Source organism: Hyposmocoma kahamanoa, unplaced genomic scaffold, assembly GCF_003589595.1.
Source record: "Hyposmocoma kahamanoa isolate Upper Pololo Valley unplaced genomic scaffold, ASM358959v1 65, whole genome shotgun sequence".
NCBI classification, from domain to species: domain Eukaryota; kingdom Metazoa; phylum Arthropoda; class Insecta; order Lepidoptera; family Cosmopterigidae; genus Hyposmocoma; species Hyposmocoma kahamanoa.
In genome coordinates this window covers 818,545-841,561 of record NW_020653853.1, presented here as the reverse complement: position 1 = coordinate 841,561, position 23,017 = coordinate 818,545, and the positions used below count along the sequence as shown (strand labels likewise).

General features: G+C 34.5%; 2 protein-coding genes and 1 long non-coding RNA gene across 3 annotated transcripts in view; 2 read left to right on the top strand and 1 right to left on the bottom strand.

The window, feature by feature from the left end:
- LOC113231367 lies at nt 1–4,434 on the top strand. Its single transcript, XR_003310558.1, has 3 exons — nt 1–49; nt 1,084–1,205; nt 4,369–4,434. It is a non-coding gene; the product is annotated as an uncharacterized LOC113231367 (long non-coding RNA).
- The window catches only part of LOC113231365 (ankyrin repeat domain-containing protein 6), a 79,228-nt gene extending 70,333 nt beyond the window's left edge, over nt 1–8,895 (bottom strand). The window contains exon 1 of the mRNA XM_026465657.1: nt 8,604–8,895. The gene's annotated coding sequence lies outside the window, so the exon portion shown is untranslated. The remainder of the gene's footprint in view (nt 1–8,603) is intronic.
- On the top strand, nt 4,434–5,529 carry LOC113231366. The gene is made up of 2 exons (XM_026465658.1): nt 4,434–4,517; nt 5,288–5,529. Exons 1-2 carry the CDS (start codon nt 4,495–4,497, stop codon nt 5,511–5,513), a joined length of 249 nt encoding a protein of 82 aa, XP_026321443.1. The 5' UTR covers nt 4,434–4,494; the 3' UTR covers nt 5,514–5,529.
- Nucleotides 8,896–23,017: the final 14,122 nt, after the last annotated feature.

Sequence of the window (23,017 nt, the reverse complement as noted above, 5' to 3'; positions counted from 1 at the left end):
GCTTTCTATCTGCGACAACTTCACCCCACTTCGTTAGTGCTCTTTAACGGTATGTAAATCAAGGTTCATGTAGATAGCACCATTTAACACGACTTTTTTTCAAGGTTATCAATATCATTTTCTAAAGGGCAATATAGAAAATTTATATTGTTAATTATATAAATATTTTAATAACATAAAAACAAATTATATAAATTTTTACGATACAAAAAGAAACACAAAGTTACCTCGAAATTTTACAAGAAAACCGCAGTATTCAATAGGTACTTTACATATACCAATGATTTAAAAATTACATATTTAATATCTGGTACTTGGTGCAACGGGCTGGATACCAGCCCCAGCAACTCGACGACAAGGCGCCTATTTTGCGTGATATTTAATATTTAATTACTGATGAAATGTGATTCCGTTTGTTTTTTAATTAGATGTTTTGCTGTTTTTCCCACACCACCGAAAGAAACAGCCCCCCCATTGTTAGAGATATTATCTTTATTACAATAAATACAGAACATTTTTTAAATACACGTAGACGTACACAAAGCGCAGTTGTTGGGGCTGTACTATTTCAGCTTCCTAATTTGTGATTTCAACGCAAACGAGACTTGATATTTAAAAGTGATAATAATATAAGACCCATTAGCCTGATGAGTTGCCAGGGATGGATGGCCTTTGTTTCGTCCCTATTTCTGGTTATTTACTCGATGCTTTTAAACAATACGATACCAGTGTGCACATGGCAACTAGAGTTGTCATTTGTCGCATAGCAACTAGGAATGGCAACTATGGCGGCCATTTGAAAAAAAAAATTGTATTGATTCTCCAAAAGTTGCATGAGCATTCCCAGTGAGACACCGTCGTATCGTCGTATCGTCGCGGAGTTTCAGCCGATCAGAAAAAGGTTTATGTATAAGGAAAGCGAAAATGTGGCGTCAACGTCCTTTTTTACTCCTTGTTGCAAGGACTTTTTCTGACCAATTGAAGCCGCTTCGGCTTTAGTAATATGTGATTCCCTTGCACAGGTTCTTTTATATTTATTAGAATTCGTATTTCCGAAAATAATAATAAGAGAGTATTATGCAGTGGACGGTGCTGGTCCGATGCGCCTGGGCAACTGTGATAAGGACACACGCGGAGCACCTTTGTACAAGGAACACCAACGTATCAACACCAACTTCTACAAATCCGCATACGGCTTTTTTTTCGTAAGATTTTCTACATTTCTCTTCATCTGTAAACACTTATATTGTGATAACGATAGACCTAGCGGTAGCCACGTTCCGGCAACAGTAGCTTGTTGGAGTCCAGTAGTGTCGGAGGATTTTTTGTGTTTATTTATTTATTTATAATAACACTCTTGTAGATTTACAGGTCAACCAAACGTCCAGCAAGATAAATTAAGTTTGATATAATTAGGACATCTTAAATATAACAAAATAAAGTGAGACACATAAATTGAAAATACAAAATACAAGACTACCTAGTTTTATAATAATAATTTAAGTTTACACAGCGTGCTATTGCAACTATGAGTTGAAACAAATTGTCCACGGACACATCAGCAATCTGGTTGTGCGATAGGAACTTTTAAGTTTACGAGAATAATTTCCTTATTAGAATAGAATAGAATAGAATAGAATAGAACATAATTTATTCGACGAAGGCAAATACATAAAAAGTAAACAGTTAAAAAAACATGAAACAAAAAAATAAAAATATAAAAAAGAAACAGAGTAAAAATCAGGATTGACAAAAAACAATAAACGTTGTATGCTACTATGCATGCCCCGTCGAATAGGTCACCACCTCAGCATTTGCAGGGCAAAGTATACCCCGCGCTGATTTTCAGTTGGCAACCTTGGTCGATATCGCACATTCAAACTAAGGCCTACAGGTGTTTCGAGAATTTATATATCTTATTTCATTTCGGAAATACAAAATCGAGCAACGATCGATCTGACATCCACATCGAAGAAGAACGAGCGAAATGTGCTCTGTTTTGAGAACAAGTAGGTAGAGTCTTACATATAGATCCCTGTTCTACGGATGAGTCGTTTGGTCCATTTTGGAAATGGAGTTAATGAACTTCTAAAGATCAGATGAGGAAGAAAAGTCAGGTGTAAAAATGGTTTAAAATTTATGGAACTAATGGGTATAATTATGACATTTTACTGAGAATAAACGACTCATTCAGCATGATAATTGGATGCTGATAACCAATAGCGTGTCAACCAACATGGTCATGGGTTTGAGAAAATGACGCCTATACATTTTTTCGTGGTTATGGCTAATAAATTTATGTCAGCTGTTTTTATCATTTATTATTATTTGGAGGTTTCAAACCATCTACTTTACATTTGTAAAATGTAGACGAGACGACAAGCCATAATTTGGAATTAATATCTCAATTTTCGAATTTTTGGGGGTTAACACGTTATTCTTACCACGGTGACTTCTTTTTATTTTCCCGATATTTCGGAACGGTGCAACCGTTCTCCATGCCATTTTCATGCCGTTCTCCGCTCCATGGTCACAGGTTGACTGGACGGCGGCAGATGACAGCTTTAAGAGCAGACATATCTGTCTACCCTCTTGCGCTGTCGACGACTACCTTCATCGTGATTTGTTGTGGCGTTACCATTGTCACTCACTTTTTTCACACAAACCACACTCACGGTATCCACACGCGAAACTGAACTCGAGGTGTTTTTGTTTTTATTACTGCACGCACTAAGGACCGGATTCCATGCACTGGACAGTTTAAAACCATCATCACGGTTAAATGTTTTGTACTTCGTGATCTCGATGGCTTCTCGTACCAACCGTGGTATGTAGTGACGTTCTGTCGAGAGTACCTGGTAAGAAACCTGATACTAGTGATAATAATTTAGTGAATAACCACGAAAGTCTTAAAATCTATATAACACGTTATTGTTTATCAACTATTAAGGCTTTGGCAAAGCCATCATCCCAAACATGAAGTTTAAATATGTTTCTTTAAATATGGCCGCCACTAAGAGGATAGGCAATTTGAGGCGGCGTGGTTGGATTGACTCGGGATTCCTTAAAACGGGCCGATACAGGTATTTTAGTTCGAGATTCGTATAATTTCGCGTTTTAATCTTCGATTATGCCACAATAGCACTATCCTATTCCACGTTACACTAGATTTCACAAAATAATTGAAAGTCAAAATAAAAACGACAATTTTCCCTCCAAAAGGTCCAAAGCGAATCCGCATCCGATTGCTCTGGAGGTTGGCGCGTTGTATGTTTGTTCGATCTATTTTTATGTAGGTTTTAACGGCTTTGGCGTGACGCTATACAGCCTATTCTTGTTTTATGTTGAGTTTTATTTTTCTTTTCAAACTACTCAAAGCATTTAAATGATACTGCGTTTGAAGAAGGTTTTATACAATATATTATGCGGTTTTTATGCTGGATGTTTATAAATTACCACAATACAATACTGTAGATTTGTATATTGTATATTCTTCTTCTATATTTGAGCAAGTAAGTTTCAATGATCTTTAATTACAGTTAGGACCTACTTAGGTCTCGAATCTTTTGTGGGCAAAGCTTGCAGACTTACTTGTGGCTGTACTGAACGTGCTTCTTATTTTTCCAACAAATTTTTATGTACATTAAAACTACATGTGATCATATTTCAAAAGAGCTTTTATCAAATGAAAGTGATAAAAATAACACGAATTATACGAGTATGAAACGAATTATGCATATGAAATTTCATTAAGTCTCCTATTTGGAGAGAGGCAACTAGGACAAAGAATTTAAAAAATATAATTGAGCCTGAATTAAATATTATGAGGCACTGCCCCCAATATCAGTCGGTGAAATTATTTAATAAATTACATGTACAATTTAAGATTATTACTGACATAAAACTGCTTCAAAAAAAAAGACTGATAGATTGATTATTAAAAGATGATGTTATTCCGTAGAAGATTTTAAATTAGTTGTACATTCTATAAATAGTTGTATTTTTTGTATTTTTTATTACTATTTTCCAATGGATTGTTTTAATTTTGACTTATAATAATTTTATATACTTCTGTCCTGATAATATATTATAGATTATTTACTATTTTATTTTAATTTCTAATACTTCATTCGATTATGCATTTGCATCATTCTTAATTTGAATTTGACTTGATTTGTTTGATTGATTAATTTAAGAAGAAAAAGTTATCGATTAATATTGTTTGTAGAGTCTTTAAACCTCGTCCCGAAAAGTTGCCATTTTACAGATGTGGCCTTATTACACCTCGGGTGCGTAGTTTTTGTACGAAATAGCTTAGGACTTTGATAATTTTCCAGTTTAATACTAACAGTGTTATATATGTTGCAGCTGACAGTGTACCAGATGGCGAAGTATACGTGCGTAATAGTGACCTGCGAAGCGTATAGATACTCCGACGCGGCGGTGTGGCTCGAGCACGAGTGCATTCGTGAGACACAAGGGCAAGCCAGGGGCATGGTCGGCTTCGAGCGCAAAAAGTTATTATCTCTTCACCAACTTTCTCGCTCTCTATGAAGTATAATCACTCACAGTCAATTTGATGTCCAATGAATTGTAAAATTGGTTCTGGTCAGGTTGTCCTCTGCAGTGACCCCGGATTCTATGACTCGTACACAAAGTATAGAGAAATAGTTCTGAACAAAGTGATTGATTGGTTTGAGAGGAAGCCTTAGTCAATAGTGGAGGGTTTTAAGCGTGAAATACAGAGAGCGGGTGCGGATCGGGCTGTGAACGCGGCGGGTCTAATTCCGTGTATTTATATGGACGACAATACACCAAACGCGGGCCCGTGCACGGAATTAGGCCTGAACCCGCTCTCTGTGTGTTTCACGCTATAAGCAAGGTTCGAAGTGATAATTATAATTGATAATTATCACGATAAATATCTTAATAAATATCCATTGATAATTGTTTTGATATTTATAAATTTAACCGGAACAACGAAATGCTACTAGCAATGTGTTTGTATCTTATGGTGTCACTTCACATGGCAATTTGTATTTGCGTATTTGATATATTTAGCAAACAATCACCATGTGTAGATAGCATGTGTGACAAGGTATTTGCCTTGTTTGCATGTAACATTTTTAGTCAAAAATTAAAGCGACAAAACATGAATCAGCACGGATAATTTATCATGATAGTTATCAAAGAAAATAAATAATCTTGATAATTTTGAACCCAGGTTTTAAAGGGCTTAAGATGGCAATGGATTAACAATCTGGCATACAATAAAATATTGTTTCAGAATGGACTGCTACGTATATTTCAAGACCGCAGCTTTCGTAGAATTCCGCTACAAGTTTGTATACTCAGCCAGATTAGAGTTGGCGATGTATGGCCACGATGAGCCACTTGCTAATGTGCCCGACCCGTGGACGAATACTGAAACCACCGACCCGTGGTGGCCCACGGACAAGAAGCTTGTATGGGGCAACTTCAAACCCGTCGGACTTCCTAAGTGGGATGTATAAGCCGCAGAGTACATATTCTTGTATTTGCCCTTACGTCATTCTTTATTTGTGACGTAGTACAATTATGGACGTTGTTATGTACATTTGAAGCATCTTTGAATTTCGTGGAAATCAATCCTGTGAAAACGATTGTGCATCAATATTGTATCTGATATATAATGTGATTTTGTATAATTATATATAGATTTTCATTGCCAAAGAGATGTATATGGTTTACATAACCTCGCACATACCACACGTCCTTGCATCAACAAAGAATACGCTAAAATAGCGTTGATCACACTTTTAAACCAATATCAACATTGTAGAGGTTTTCTTTGGGTACAATATCAATTCTTCAAGCTGCATACTATTTAAATTCTTACGCAAACGTAACATTAATTTGCAATATTATTATATTAGTGCTTCTTGGTGAAGTCACTATTTTTTATGAAATCTAATAGTATGATTTTGGAACTTTCACACGAATTTATTATAGAACCAACTTACCAATTTTGGATAATCTAATTCTCATCTGATTCTTATCACAGATTGCGACTGTGGTTAGAATCACTAAGATTAGAACTAAAGTGAGTGGCGATTATAACACGTTCTTCTTTTTTATTTCCTATGCGCTGAACGAGGAAGTCTCGTGTTCGATTCTCAGTAGGATCAATTTGGAAACTTGTGTAAATTAAACTTAACTTATAAAACAAAAATAGCAAAACAAAATATTCTTAAAGGAAAAACCCATTCATTAAAACCCCGGCACAAATATGCCTCTGAAACCAAGTGACTCAAGGGTTAAAAATCATATTTACTTCGAGTAATTATTTCTTATCAACCGACTTCAAAAAAGAGGGAGGTTCTCAATTCGATTGTGTTTTTTTTGTATGTATATTACGCAATTACTTCTATCTAAACTGACAGCTGTTTCCGCCATGTTTGTTTTTTTAATATAAAAATAAAATAGTAGACACGCGCTTAGACACAGCCTGATCTGATGTTGAGCAACGATGTGATAGATGATGGTACATTAATACGGTAAATTAATTCTGTATCTTTTTAACTGACTTCATTTTATTTTTGCATGTACGTTACGCGGTAACTCCGGTAATTTGTGAACCGATTTTGATGATTCTTTTTTTATTGGAAAGAGGTTACTTTAATATTGATGATGTATTGAGGAAAACATTCCACGTCTAAGTTCCGGTAACCGATTTCAGTCAAACTTGGCAAATAATTCCACGAACTTTTGAAGTCGGTTTTTTTTGTAAAAAAGTTATAATAACTGAAAAGCTCTGTCAATAATAATAATAATTATGAAACCGTGAAATCTAGGTTCAGTAAAAGCTTTAATAAAGATAACCACAATGATATTATACTAGCACTAATTCGTTAACGTAAAGCGTCTCGTTGTTGTCTTCGGGACGGACGATGCGTACGCGCACCTCGGCGACTCATTCGGTGTAACGAGGGGTCCCATTAGTGAGTATTATACAACATTTTGTATATTCTAATTCGTGAGAATATTTAGATTCTTTTGAATTTGATGTGAAGGTTTTGAATTTTGATGCGAAAAAAGAAATAAGTTTTGAATTATATGATTATCCGATTTCGTGTTAGTAATTTGAACACATTGTATTGTAGAGTTTCACTTTATTATCTGAGACAAAAGAACTCTTAATTTGATAGTTAAAGTAAATAGTAAATAATAGTTATCAATATTGATTAATGTATTTTATTTTGGGTGTGTGTTGTTTGGTATATGCCGAGAGTTTAGTTATAATTTGTGTGTTAAAAGTAATAGCAATAAGCTAAACAAATGGAGATTTTTTATCCTTGACTCTTTTTTTGGAAGAAAAGTCTATGGCATCGCTTAGGGCATAGTACCCGGGAAACTCGGGAAACTGACGTTTCTGTTTTAGGTAATTATAATTGTTTTTGAATTGTAACTAAAGTATTTAGAATAGCTGTCTCTGAAATAGACCGCGTAATAAATAGAATCTAAACCGCGTATATTTGTTTTTTTTTTCAAACAAATCAACGTCTCTTCACAGGTCCCTTCAGAACTACACTTTGTAACATATTTTGTAAATCCTTCATAATTTTATATTAAACTAACTGTACCCGGAGTTGCAATGTCACTAAAAGAAATAAGTAAGTTTGTCTGTTAGTTCTGACAAAGATAAACGAAAGTCAGTTTTCGAGAAAAGGCCATTAAAACTTCTGAAAATAAAGTTCTAAATTTTACAACAACTTTTACCTTACTGTTACCATAAGTTAGATATTTGAAAATGAAAATGTGGACAACTGTAATAGGCGCTATTCAGCTTTACCCAAAAACATTTGGTCAGAGTGTAGGAAAACGGGCTCTATGGATATAGGACTTATATAAAATTTCGTTATAAATTGTTTTAAATGATAAATTAGATCTAAATGAACACTTTTTATTATTATAGATTTTTCTCTAAGCCTTATAATTTTCGAGAAAATTCATTGACTTACAATTATAAATTGCTCAGAAAAAAAAGTTTGGTACTTAGGCGGACGAGGAGCGCACACATTTTTGACCTAAGAACATGTCCGGAAACGCAAACAAATTTTTTTCTGGCTTTTAAAAGCAACTTACGATAACATAAAAAAATTTAGATTGAATTTTGACTGTCCCAAAAAAGATTTTCCAGTTTTTATTTTCTTGGAAACTATGGACCGCAGAAGAAAATTATTTACGTCCAATTTATCCGAAAGAACCATCACAAACAATTTATATCTAATTTAAAAAAAAATGAAATTTTTCTAATTCCTGAAGCCTTAGTAAATTAAAATTTTCTGCCTAATTTTCTCCGAAACTATAAGGCGTACAGAAAAATGCATAACAACAAAAAGTCCAACTTAGCCGAACTAAGCATTACAAACAATTTACAACTAAATTTTTAAAAGTCTTGTCTTCATAGTGCCCCTTTCGTACAATCTAACCAAATATTCAATATTAATAGCTGTTGTTGTTCCGATTAAAATAAAATAAACTAAAAGTAACAAAAATAAAACAATATGTAATTGATTACGTATATAAACAGCAATGGCTGCAATAATATATGAAGAACTCACCTTGGAAACATCCAATGAAATATTGTCCATAAATTCCTTTTGTAAATTCACTTGTTCACTTAACAATAAATAATGCACTTCAAAACCACTTTCACATCTTTGTTGTACACACTTCAAAAACCTTAGCAAACTTAAATAATTGACACTTTAACCATTATTGTTCAATTAAGAGGAAAATTGCGAAAATCGAATAATAAAAACTAAAAATTCACAACAATGTATAGAGAACACAGGTGCACTCGAGAGTTTACTACCAACTGACGCGACGCGGCGCCACCGTGCGTTGCTTGTGCGCAGCTTTGCACACACGTCTCACTCGCACTCATAGAAGTTACAGCTATCACCTGTGAAGGAAAGAGAGAAATGATTAATGATATAAGTCCGTTGACGGGCAGCGAAAGCTCCAGTGCTATGCCCGTTTTAATAAGGACTCTGGCAAAGGAGATAACATGTCTTATAAGATTGCAAATTCGATTGTCCGCATGAGTTATTTTTTAATATTGTCTCGTTAAACAAATCATATAGATTTTTATTTGTAAAACAAGATTACAGGCCCACAATAATCGACTGGTCAGCTCTCTGAATATCTGTATATTTTAATTAGAAATAGACCCATTATGCTTATTTACACTATTTAATATTTTTTTGCGTTGAGCACTTCTTCTACTTCCCTCGAAGATGACAAACGAACTATGACCTATATGGCGCATATATATTGTTGTTTATAACTGCTAGATATTCTTTATGTATACCTTTTTAATTTCAAACTTTTTGTTTATCACGTTTTTATAAATTTAATTTTAATTTTTGTTTAGTATCTGTTTTTCTTACTATAACGCTAAAACACGGCTATGTGATAAAATCATTTACTTGAGATGCCATGAAAAAAACCATAATCCAGTTTTAGAATATTGCAATTGTTTAATGATATTTTAGACACCCATCATTAGGGTAAGTTAAAATATTGTAAACACGTTAATTAACTGTTTTTAAATAAATAATTTTAAGCTCCTTCTAATGTTATTTGAAATGGATATTTGACAACTTAATAAAAAGATATTTATTTATCCACAAAACACATAAACAAACATAACCAAACAATTAAAACAAAAGAACCGTCATGTGGACAAAAAGGATGTAGACTCAGTATTGTTGATTTTCAGGTTTCACCTTAAAGCTATTCGCTTGCTGCATCAGACCGGCAAGCGGAGTGTATACTAAACACCAAGCAATTAATAGAGGCTGTCTGTGTTGCACTATATCGTCTGTTTAAAGGTAAAACCACATAAGTGACATTTTCCACAAAAGTCTCTAATTTATGTAGCTATGGTAAGAAAATCACTACCTTTCTGCACGCGAAACTCAATAACAAAAAAGCTATATACTTAATAAGAGTCTTATCTGCAGAAAGATTGTGATTTTCTTACAGCAGGTACATAATTTAGAGATTTTTTGTGGAAAATGTCACATATGACGACATGTAAAATGTATTAAAAAAAATTGTAATTAAAAACAGAAAACATTCTAAAATTGTATTTATTTATTTAGTCTCTTAGCCGCGTCTTTAGACGGCAGTCTCTATTGTTGTGTTTGCTTGACGTGTTATCGTCAAAGATCATAGTAAACTGGCTTTGCCGTAACAAAAAGTTGATTCGCTGTAAGGTCGTCTTTCGACCGAGCACCGCGTTCGAGTTATACCTGTAATTTATATCAACTCTCACAATAACTATTTTTGCCCCGAGGGCTGCAAATTAATTTATGTTACATGAGTAGAATTATGTTATATTTCAAACTTTATTAACATAAAGACAGTGAGCTCTATTTTCTATTTACTATTCACTTGAGATCAATCCAACAAGTATAAACTTGGTTGGTCTACCTTTAATAAAAATTAGTGCCCGTGTACTCCTTCTTGTTCCGTCAACATATCAACCGGCGCAGTGGCAGTGCCTCTCAAATCTTCGCGAATTAAAGCTCTAAGTGGCAATGTAAGTGTTAATGCCCCGTGTACATCGAAATGTACATAATAAGTTAAGTGATTCAGACCCAGATAATATTATTCCTATGACCACGTCAATGCCCAATGTACATTATAATGAAAATATTACATTCAAATTTAGCGCTTTATATTCTATACATGACCGTAGGGTATTTAGAAAAATGTTTCTCATACAAAACTGAGGGCAAACTTGTGGGTAATTATAATTATTTAGTGCATTTTAATATCCAATGTGTCGTATATGGATAGTCGCTTTCCATTAGGCTTGCAACTTTTCGTTCTCAGCCAACATCCTTGTCACCGAGTATCAACTAGTCTTACAGAATAACTCAATGAGCCCAAATACGATAGTTCAGCTTAAGTAGTCGAGGAGTTGTATAGTGTGCAGGCAATCCTAGTTGCAGCATCAGACCAAGGTCATATACTTTCTTATTTATATGTTTCACTGAGAAGATACCCGTCTCTACACCGCAGCATGCTGCGGTATCTCCAGCTGCGATACTTACCAGGTGAAGTCTGACAACCAGCAAATTGCTGATGCTTTTATTTCGACTAAGTGTTAAATGATAATTTAATTAATTTTTTATATAATATCAAGTGATAGGACGAACAAGTCGTGCGCTGGATGGTAAGCTACACGCCTGTCTATAACAGTTGCAGTGCCACTCAGAGCTTTAAATCGCAAAGATCTGAGGGGCACTGCCACTGCGCTCGTGACCTTGCGATCGTCGTCGTCGTTACTCTTCAAAACCGAAACACAGTCGTGCTGACATTATTTGCTTGGCGGTAGAAATAAGTAAGGTGGGAGTACTTCCCTCTACGAACTCTTTCACAAGGAGTTCTACTGCTACTAAACTTACTTAGTAGTTTAAATGTAATTATTATAGTGTAGTTTTAAAGGGATTATTCCTATCTGATACCAAATTTTAATTGCAAGTGATCCCTTTTATATTTTGCAACTCCCAACGGATCCCCTCATTGTATTTGTAAGGTAAGTACCGTCAAGAGAAATAGAAATTTTGAAATCAAAGTTAATACAGTTATATAAGTTAGTATAGTTAATGTTGTTCGTTTCTAATAAACTAAATAAAATACAGTACAACTTTCAAATATATTTTTTTGTTGACTGTACCACAGTACCAACCAAAAATAAACTTGTAAGTACAAGGGTATGAGGTGGGAATAAAATATCAATATTTATTCTTGATCCCATGTATTGGGGATCTGATAGGAATAGAAAATAAAACGGATCTCCACGCGATGGTTGTAGGGGAAATATCTTTTTTAGGATTACAATGTAGCGATGTTGTTATTTATGATTATTATCGAAATCTCCTTTTCTAGACTGGTTTATTTGACTAATGCTCTCTTGTCAAACTATTTTCCAATAAATTATGTATCCAACAACAACTTTTGCACATAACTGTTAATTCCATTTTAAGGACTTGATTTATAAAGTCATTGTAATTTTATGCGGGCAAAACCGCAGGCTGTCGTATTGCCTTTTGTTGGAGTTTAACAATAAGAAAAACTATTGCGAACTTTTAGTTGTAGAAGCTACTATCTGTATTTAAATCTAGTCTACTTTTGGTTAACCGCACACTTAACGTTGATAAAAAAACAAAAAATAGATGGCGCTCGTTGTTGTTGGAAATGGTGTAAAAGTAAGACCCAAGGTTGATGAAAACCGATCTAACATGCTTTTATGTTTGTATCATACAAACTGACAAAAGCTGATTATGATTACGGTCAATAGCTACGATAATATGATAAATATGGGTAGCAATAGAGCTCAGCCAAAACTTTTCACCTGCAGCTTGATTTTGATTGATTCTTCCGATCGGAAATTTTTGACGTTTCAAATCGGAACAATAATTAAGCGAATATTGGCCAAGCGTGCGTTTATTTTTGTTAGATAAAAACAAAATAACCTAACCTCAGTATCGAGTACTAAAAAAACGACCTCAAAAGTCATTCATCCCCTAGTTTGCCACGCTTAGAGGTGGATTATTTTCTTCAAATTTAAATGGGACCACATCTGAGGTACCCTCTTTCCAATAAAAAAAGAATCATCAAAATCGGTTCACAAATGCCGCCGAGTTATCGCGTAACATACATACAAAAAACAAAAATATACAGCCGAATTGAGAACCTCCTTTTTTTTCCAAGTCGTTTAAAATACTATAGATTTTTTAATTTAGTAATAATCCGGGTAAGTACTGCCAACTTAAAAAAATAACAGAAATTAATCCACACGCGAAAAGAAACCCAAATAGTCTTTGTTGCTGAAAATGTGCATAAAGATTATTTTACGTAAGAAGTTCATACTCACGGAAGAATTATGTGGTTTGTGTTTATACTACATGTGCATTAAATTTATAATAAACTGCCAACTGAAATAAAAAATCTGGCATTTTATAGAATGACAACTGAAATGCTTAAATGCCTTAGAGGAAGGAAAAAATACCTAATTAAAGAAGGATATTATCTTAGAATAATAACGCATAGAATGATAGTTTCATATCAAACGAACTGTCACAAGTGAGGCAAAAATCAAATTCATGTAGGCTAGTTTTGGTAGTAGGTTAATTTTCGGTTTTAGTGAATATTTATATTAAAATACAAGTTGAAACGCGTTACTTCCTTGTGGAATGTGATGCTAGTATCTATTTTATGTTTGTCTGACGTATTTTTACACTCATTTGCCGCACATTTCGTCATTTTTCGCTAAAATTCTTGATCTGTTCGCCGTGCAAGTTGACCTTGAGCACTGAAGGCCCTCCCGCTCGTGTAGGCCCTTTGGGCGCGCTTCAATTTGCCTCACTTAGCGTGTGCGGACCAGGTTTCTATGCGTTATATTCTAAGGATATTATGATTAAACTTTTCATGCTTTTGTGTAGTGACTGAAGGGAAGAACTCTAATATAACAATTACCATCCTGTGAAACCTATTCAATACAAATAAACCACATTTCATTTCATTTACTGCGTTCCGGTTGTGAGGGGTAAGACTGCTGGTGAAATTACAGGTATTCTGGACTTGTGAACTTTATTCGCACAGCGACAGGCGCAGTGGCAGTGCGCCTCAGAACGCCGCTTGCCACCATGCTCACGACTTCCTTGCCCCGGCAGTTGATATCATTAAAAAAATGATATATCCGGGAAGTGCAGTCAATGGTACGCACAGATTTACACTTAAGATTTAATTTCATCTCGTAAAACTGTTTATTTCAAGCTCTTTATTTTCAGTGTAGCCTTTATGACGTGAATTAAAAGCTCTTTACCGAAGAGTTTCACCGGTAGCACTATCAATAGCTTACTCGGTATGGGGACTAATTTGTAGAAATGAATCTGACAAATTCGGAATTTATTGTCCTAAATCTATAGCAGGTAATTCTTGTGTGTGTGAATATTTTCGTAGCAGTAGAGCTCCTTGTGAAAGATTTCGCCCAGAGACATACTGCCACGTTACTACATTTACTTACTGTCACATTACAGCGTTCCGGTTTTGAATATAAGGGGGCTGTCTTGTAGAATTATGTCTTAGGGTGTGTGTCCATTAGATCTTTGCGTTTTAAAGCTCTGAGTGGCACTATAACTGTTATGGACAGGTGTATCGCTTAACACCAGGCGTACGACTTGTTCGTCTCTTGATATCACAAAAAAACCCTTTTACTTTCGTTGGTAGGTGAAAATGTTGCAACTTTTCTTTACCGCAGTTTATGCCATCGCTATTCTTATTTATGGCGTTTGGCAGACATAACATAACTATTAAAAATGAAAACATACTCGGATAGTGAGAGTTTTAGTGCTTTATAGGTTGTCATATAGTCGTTAGTGTACGCGTTATTTATTATACAGGCGACAGTCGTTTAGTGCCGTATGTTTCTTACCTGCATAGGTAAACCTGACTGCTGGCCTCCAAGACAATTCTCAACTAGTACTCCCGACCCGACATTCGCCCGACAAGCACCCGCGTTCAATGTTTCACGCTTAAATAGAACATTGCTTTTTATTTGCTTTTGAAGAGGACAAGCAAGTTCGTTGTAAAGCCGCGACCAAATACACAAGCACTGCTGATCGCCGGGAATAAATCCCCTAAGGGTAATGTTCGACAAACTCGTTTGTTCTCGAAATGGTAAGAAATAAGCATTTTACTACGAGAGTAGAAATTACAGTTAAAATTATGCGTAAAGGTCAAATATAATTTACAGTGTTTCTGTTTCGAAGTTTTAGTGAACAGTGTGTAATAACATGCACATTTCGCATGTCAAATACAGCAGCTAGGTACCTCAACACGTGTATAATTATTTTCATTAAATAAAAATGAAATGGGACCACTATGGAGGTACCCTCTTTCCAACAAAAAAAGAATCATAAAAATCGGTTTACAAATACCGGAGTTATCGCGTAACAGACATACAAAAAAAAACATACAGTCGAATTGAGAAGCTCCTCCTTTTTTTGAAGTCGGTTAACAAATTAAATTAAATTATTATCAGGACATACTTTTGAATTGCATTGACTTTTCATTTTTAATTGCTACAAACTAAAACTAGAATTAAATATCGAGTTCTTAGGTTTTCGCGATTGTTATACATAGGAATGAAACTATTTTTCCGGATTTAAATCGCGTATATTTGTTTTTTCAAACAAACCGACGTTTCGGGCCCTTTACAGGTCCCATGGTCACGGTTGACTGAGGTGGTACAGTCTTCAACCAGTTATGTCTAATATTGATGCAAACCACCCTATTTTTTCACTATAGTTACAATAGTTATTAATTAAATACCTTATTTTTAATTTTACAAAGAAAAACATTCCAATTTACGCTATATTAAGTTTTACAAATTGTTTTATTGAATGAATTTTTATTAAGTTCAATTTATTATTAATTATTAATAGAAATTAGAATAAACTAAAACATATTAATTAGTACTGCAGTCTTATGTCTGTTTGGGATTTTTCATTAGAGGAAATACTGGATCCCAAACTGGTGGTACGGAGAAACCATCTTCCCTGTTGAAATTAGGATGTTTTTTAATTTCAATGACCTCTCGCAGCATCCTGGGTAGATAACGGGCTTCTTTTGCAAGGACCTTGGGTTTGTCAAACTTCATTGAATGTGTAGGTTTATCCATGACATGCTCGCAGACTGCAGACTTGTTTACGCGACGGTGTTTGACATCAGCTATATGTTCTTTGACGCGGGTACAAATACTTCGCTTTGTTTGTCCAATATAAGAGAGACCGCACTCACAGTCAAGCTTGTAAACTCCTGCATCCTGTAAGGGGATGTTACATTTCACAGGTCTCAGGAACTGAGAAATCTGTTTATGTTTGTTTATTAAATAATTGAAGATATTTATTTTTCGGCGTAAAAGGTAATTAACAATGAAGATTTTATAATCTAGATCGCACATTTCACCAAAATCTGGCATACGAATATTTTACACATCTCTTATTTCATTTTTGAAGTACGTGCCTAAATAAAGTTAATTATATAATAGCATAAATAAAAAACAGAATTTAAGAACAGCACAGGAAGTAAAAACTATGTCTTACATTAAGTAGTTACATTTTCTTAAAAAATTAGTGTAGTAGTGGTAGAGCTCCTTGTGAACGAGTTCGTCCAGGAAAGTACTGCCACCTTATCTATTCCTGCCGCCAAGCATTAATGTCAGCATTATTGTATAATTGTTTATTATATTACCTATTGTATATGTTTATTATAGTACCTAAGTATTGGTTTCATTTAAATTTGAAGAAGAAAATATTCCACCTTTAAGGGTGGCAAACGAGGTGACACATCCAGTTTCGAGCACTTTCCGGTAACCGATTTTAAAAAAACTTGGCAAATAAACGTAATTTTTTTTAAAGACGGTTTTTTTTTAATAAAAACTTACAATGTTACAATTATTAATCCCAATAACACAAACAAAACTGGAGCTAAAGTAGGCTCAAGACGTAAATGGCTTTAAATAACATTTACCTACTATAAAATTATTTAAATGTATTCATGGCCGCTTAGAATTCTTTTGTCCGACTAATTACGAACATAATGCATCGTGTAAGAATTAAAACTAATTACATTCGACAGCTAATATTACTAAATGCTAATGGGAAAAGTACTTCAAAGCACCATTTGTTGTTCTCGGAATTTTTTGATTTAAGGTCGTGGGCGTGGTGTATTTTTTGTGGGATATGATCCTGCAGCATTCTTTGAGTCGGTTTTTTATTTGTGTTTTTAAAGATGTAAAAAACGTCAATCTAGAAACGAACGTGTCTTAGGTACTCAGCGAAGAATACACCTATATTTTTTTTGTAAGATAGCTTAAGTGGCTTCTGTTGATGAAGAAGCCAATTTACTGCTGCAATGTTGACAGACTATGTGAATTTTTTGTGTTTAATGTATATATAGGTATGTTTAATTTCTCGGCTGCCTCATAGCAAAACCTAATAAGTGTTTTAAGATATCATTTAATTTTTATTATATTTTTAATTTTCATTGTTTTTAAAATAATATAAAGTACAGCTATGTAACCTTGCCGGGCACTGCAATTTGCTTGACTTAAAATAATTTTCATCCTTTGTAAACTAAAATTAAAATAATAATAATAATAATAATTCATTACTATGTCAAATTATGTTAAATTGAGTAAAAAAAGTCATTTGAATAATTAAAATATTAATAATATGGTTAAGATCAAAATTAAAAATATTAATTATGCATTCTTCTAATAACTATTACATCGTTTTTTTAATTATGGGTCATCTTATTTATTAATATTATTTATAGTCTGCGCTCTCGAAAAACTCTTGCAACGCATAAAATTTTTTCATTTTGGAACCAAGTATTTTGTAAGATTTTTAATGAAGGTTTTATTGTTAACCTCATTTTTAATGCATTTAGGAAGATTGTTAAAAAATTGTATACACCTAGCTAGCATAAGGACCAGAGCTGTGCATTATTAATTTTGAAGCTGGAACGTATATTTTTTTGTCTAGGTCGTAAATTTGTTGGTTGCTGTTCGTTCGGAAAAAGGTGTCTGCTTTTTCTTAAAAAAATAGTTATTTCTAGGATGTAAATTGATGATAAGATAACCATATTCAATTTATGGAAATGTGGTTTACAGCTTTCTGTATCTCATGCATTTCTTCAGCTAACTAAACTAACCCAACGATCCCGCTAAGCTATGCAAAATATGTTCCCCTTCTGCCGTCTTTCACCCTCACACGTGTCCATATTGTAGTACTTACTACGTATTTTCCTAGCGTATTTTATTTTATTTTGCATTTACATGCAACTACGTGTTAGCTTACCTTAGCTGGGTTAGCTTATCTTTGTTCACGGTGTAGCCTGCGCTTTAGCGTGTCCGATTTCTATGACAATTCCCTAACTATATTTGTCGTATAATCTTTGACATTTGTACGTATTTTTTTTTCAATTACTCTGAGATTCCGAAGTTATCCAAATATCACGTAATGGGGCAGTAACAAACTTTATAGAATAGAAAGACCACGGTAGAGAAAGACAATCATAACAACATTTCTTTCACAAACGGTTTTCTTAAAAACAACACATTTATCCACGGCACATTAACCTTTGATGGTTAAATCATACAAACATACAAAATAACCGTGACATAATTAAAGCGATTGTAATGATTATTCAAGTTGGAAAGCGGCGCTGATTGTAACATACTATAATAATCTGCGAATCTTTAAACGCTCGTTGGACGAAACCAGACAGTGTGAAACTTTTTTGAATAACCACAAAAAGATTATGTTGAAACGGTTTTTGTTAAAGAAGAATTTTGATTAATTCTTGTTTAGTTTAAACACTTTATCCTTAAGTCGTTGGAATAGCATATTAATTCGCAAAGAAATGAAATACACAAACACCTTATACAAACACCTATTTCTGCAAATAAGCAGTAATATCAGCATTACTGCGTTTTAGTTTTGAGGGGTGAGATACTAGTGAAACAAAGGCACATGTGACTTAATTATTAATACAAAGATCGAACACTCAGAAAAAATTCCTTCGATCCGGTCGGATTCGAACCGACGTCTTCTTGCATACCGTGACAGACGCTATACCAACTAAGCCACGGAACGAACCAACGGACCTTACGAATTTTTCTATGTGCTTGCGTCGTGTCTTTGTACTTGGTCTTTCAACGACTTTTTAGTCGTAGCGCCATCTGTGAGAAATCTATTGCAGATTTATCACCCAGTTAGTATCAGATTTATCACCCAGTTAGTACCTTTACAGCTACCAGTCCTGGCGAGAGATGTCGCTATTCATTGTATTAATTACATGGGACTTGTCAACTTATGTCTCAGGGTGAAAAGCGCAGTGGAAGCGCCCCTCAGACCTTTGCAATTTAAAGCTCTGAGTATTATGGACAGGCGTGTAGGCTCATTAGGTGCACATTTTTTTCGTTCCGTCACATGATATTATAAAATAAACAAATAAAAAAACAAAACCTTCTCCATACATCGTTTACGTTCTCGAAGAGTTGTGAACCTTTATCAAAATGCAGATTTTACGATGTACACTTTTGCCGTTAACTAAATTGCTGTTGAATATTTACATTTGTACTTGATTTAGGTATTAAAGTCGTAGTTAATGTATAATATCATATAAGACAAAAAACTTTCACAGTGCCTGGCTTCAACAAAATTGAACAAACGCTACATGCAATCATTCGTCAAAATGCTTTTATCACATGAAATCATTAAAATAATATGAACTACATAAAATTTTATGGCTCTCCCATTTATGCATAAAAAATCAACTTCTTTCGTTCCTAGAATCATTGACTTACAAATAAATGGACGACGGGTCTAATACAAAAACCACGAAAAAAATGTCCCAAGTCAACCTATTTAAACGTAGTGACATGTCAAGGAATATAAAATAGCTAAAACGTTGAATTGAAATTGTAATGTCATCGCAGTACTGTTTAATCTTGCTTGCTTCGCTGTCAGTCGAACAAACGAAGACTAAAGCGTGAATGACGCTCTGTATACGATTTTAACGCCCTATAAGTACGGACACTTTTTAGCGCGGACCCGACGTCCATATAATTGTAAGTCAATGCCTAGAATCTTTAAACTTCTATCCTGAAAAGTTATCATTTTGCAGATGTGGCCTCATTATGCCAAGGGTGTAAATTAATAAATATATAACTTCTTGTGATCTACATGCAGTAAACAGACAAAAATGCTTACAATATACATACTTACCTAAAATCTGAGATACGATTGGAGCTATTTGAATATTTTTCTTTTGAACCAGTCTACAACACGGGAGGGAAAAAGTTCGCAATTAATTAAAACACGAATGATCACTGTGTTATCGTCTGTATTAATCTAAAATGCCACTTTAACGCCACAAATGCCACTTCTCACGGTAGCGGCGAGTTCACGGCTGACGATGGCCCTAGCATAAACCTTAGCTGCGCCCGCGCCGGAGAGCCGGTGCGGTGCCGGTGGTTTAATCACCGATTAAACGCGCTTTAAATTAGGCCCAATCAATTATTTTCCAATCCCATTCGATTCATATCAATAAATTGTTTTTTCTTTCTCAAATGCGTGAGCCGAGGACGCGCATATAAGAGCCGACGTCTCGCGTACATGCGCGGTAAACCCGTGTCATCTGCACGTATACGCACCGTAAACGCGCGTATGTATCACACATTTTATAAGACATAGTTTTAATTTTAGCTTTGCTTGTTTTTCAGTAAATTTTTGAAATTAAGCTACATGAAATTCTATTTAAAAAATTCATGATTGAAACGCGATGTCTGCGCGCGTTTGAATCAATTAACTACAGCGGGTCTGCGGCGCGTATACGCGCAAATTACGCGCGCGTACGGTGCCCTAAACACGCGTTCGTGAAAAGCGGGTTTAGGGCGTAATGCAAAATGCTCTTAGATATGCATTCTATGAAGAATAACGCTATGTTTAATTCTTTATTTATATTTTTATATTAATAATGTTCTTTTTTATCAGTTTAGTTTTAGATTGAAACTCTAAATTTACTTGTGTTTTGCGCCTTTTCTTTGATTCTTCCTATTCTGGTTTAATGCTTGAGCACATTTTATTGTTTTACGTGTTATAAATTTATATTCCGCTACAGTTATTTACGTTAAGTAAGGTTACGATCTTTTATTTGCGCATCTAACTTTATTATTAAACTGGATCTCTGTGTTTCCTTAACTTCCAACACCTTCCTCACTATTAGCAACAGATTGGAATATCTAAGATAAAAATTCCAATGACCGCGACATAAATACGTTAAAAATGTTTTAATTGGCTTTTAAAAAAATATTTAGACATGTTTTAACTCGTGTCTAAGAAGTCTTTGGAAACAGACGTTGGGGTATAGTTAGATGTATATTTTGCAGAGTATGATTTTAATTAACTGCTTCCGTGGCCGAACGGTTACCATGCCGGACTGCCACGCAGAGGTCCTAGGTTCGATTCCCGGGCCGGGAGAAATATTTGTATGGCCTACATTTATTTCTCTCGTGAGTTTGGGTGTAATTTGTGTTTGTGTCTATGTATGTGTCCATGGCACCCGCGACACAGGGTTTCCCTAGTGCGGGGCTATGATGAGTGTGTGCGTTATTATTATTATTATTATAATTAATATCTAGGCAGTTCATTACATTACGTTTATTATACATTAATTTGCTGCGAATGACAATCTAAGAACTGGAATGATGTCTTTGTCATTTATTTTTTAATATAACAGGTTGTAGTATAATGGCGCAGTTAAATACTCCGCCATTTTAGTACGTCTGTAGCTCAACAAAATGGCGTCTGTCATTTCACACCACTGTTGTCTGATACTAAACACTACATGCAATGTATGTTATATTTATTTCTTAATCTATTTCATTATTATCTTTATTATTACACGTAATCAAAAGCAAAATCGCACAACACTAATGTGAAGATAAACGTGTTTTAAAACTTCTCAGATACGTTAGTCTTAAATCTCTGAAATCAAATTAAAAATTTGTAACTTTTTTCGCAGAAAAAGTATCAAATTGTAGGCTTCGCTCCCGGTGGGCTGCTCATCGAACAGACCGGATCAAATTACAAGATATCAAGAGCTCGACTGCCACTGTGGCCCAACGGCCACTGTAGACATGTCCTGTCGCTGTCAAATTAAGAAATAATCCTCGCTGAAGGCTTAACACCCCTGTGCATTTGCTTTAATTGGGTAAGTCTCAGACAATGGGCAGAAAAATACTAATCGTCTCAGTGAATAATTTTTACATTCAGGGACCCCGCTACTGGAGTTAAAATAGGAATAAGTTAATTTGCAATGAAACACAGTTTTAGTCAGTGTTTAGGATTAAAAGAACTAAATAACAGTATAAAGGCCAAGGCACACATTAACAGCTGACCCCGCACTCCCAGAACGATAGACAATTTATCTTTATTATTTATTACATGAGTCAAAATTTAGTGCAGCACCATTACACTAAGAATGTAATAGTGCTGCACTTGTTTTCTTTTTTTGCTTGCACATGTTGTCCATTAAAATGATTGTTTAGTTTTTAAAGTTCAAAAATACTTTATTAGCTCTCTAACAGTTTTTATACTAGTACCATTGACTTACAAATAAAGTCTAATTGGACAACTAATTTATAAGTGATCGCAGCTTGCAAACACATTGAAGTACAAACAAAATAACTTAGTAACTTCTTAACTCAAAACTTTGTGGAATTATATCTAAATCGGTTAACGGAGAGTGGGTGAAATCGACTAAAAAGGATTCATCCCCTAATTGGCAGCACTTTAAGGTGGAAATTTTTCTTCAAATTTAAATGGTTCCACTACACTCTTTCCCACAAAAAAGAATCATCGAAATTTGTTCGATTTTAACCGGAGTTATCGCGTATTTTTTGCACGCAGGATTTTGGGTCGAATCATATTAAAAACAAAACTAAAAATTCCATTTAAGTTTAATGTTTAATTTTTTTTACTTTGTAAAGCGAATGAGAACGATCATGCTGCTTATTTTAGGTACCCTTACAACTTCAAAGTAAGCCTTAGGGCATCAGAGATTTATACGAAAAACTGGTTTTAAAATATCCCATTGTTTTCATTTACTTCCATGAACCTTTTACCACAAGCCAATCACAATTTAAATTCAATAGCTTTGCTACGGGATGCATTGCCTGTTGTATATAATACCGCAAACTTGAAAGTACGTACCAACAGCAATGGATATTGTATTTTTCTTGATGTTTTAGTGTAAAAATAAGATATGAGGGCGTAGTAAAAATTTTGCTCGGGGCGAAGGTGCGCTTGGTACTTGACATTGAAACTAAGATCCTGCCGAGATGGGAGGCTATTAAAGATGTTAAAGAATGAAAAACGAAAGAGAA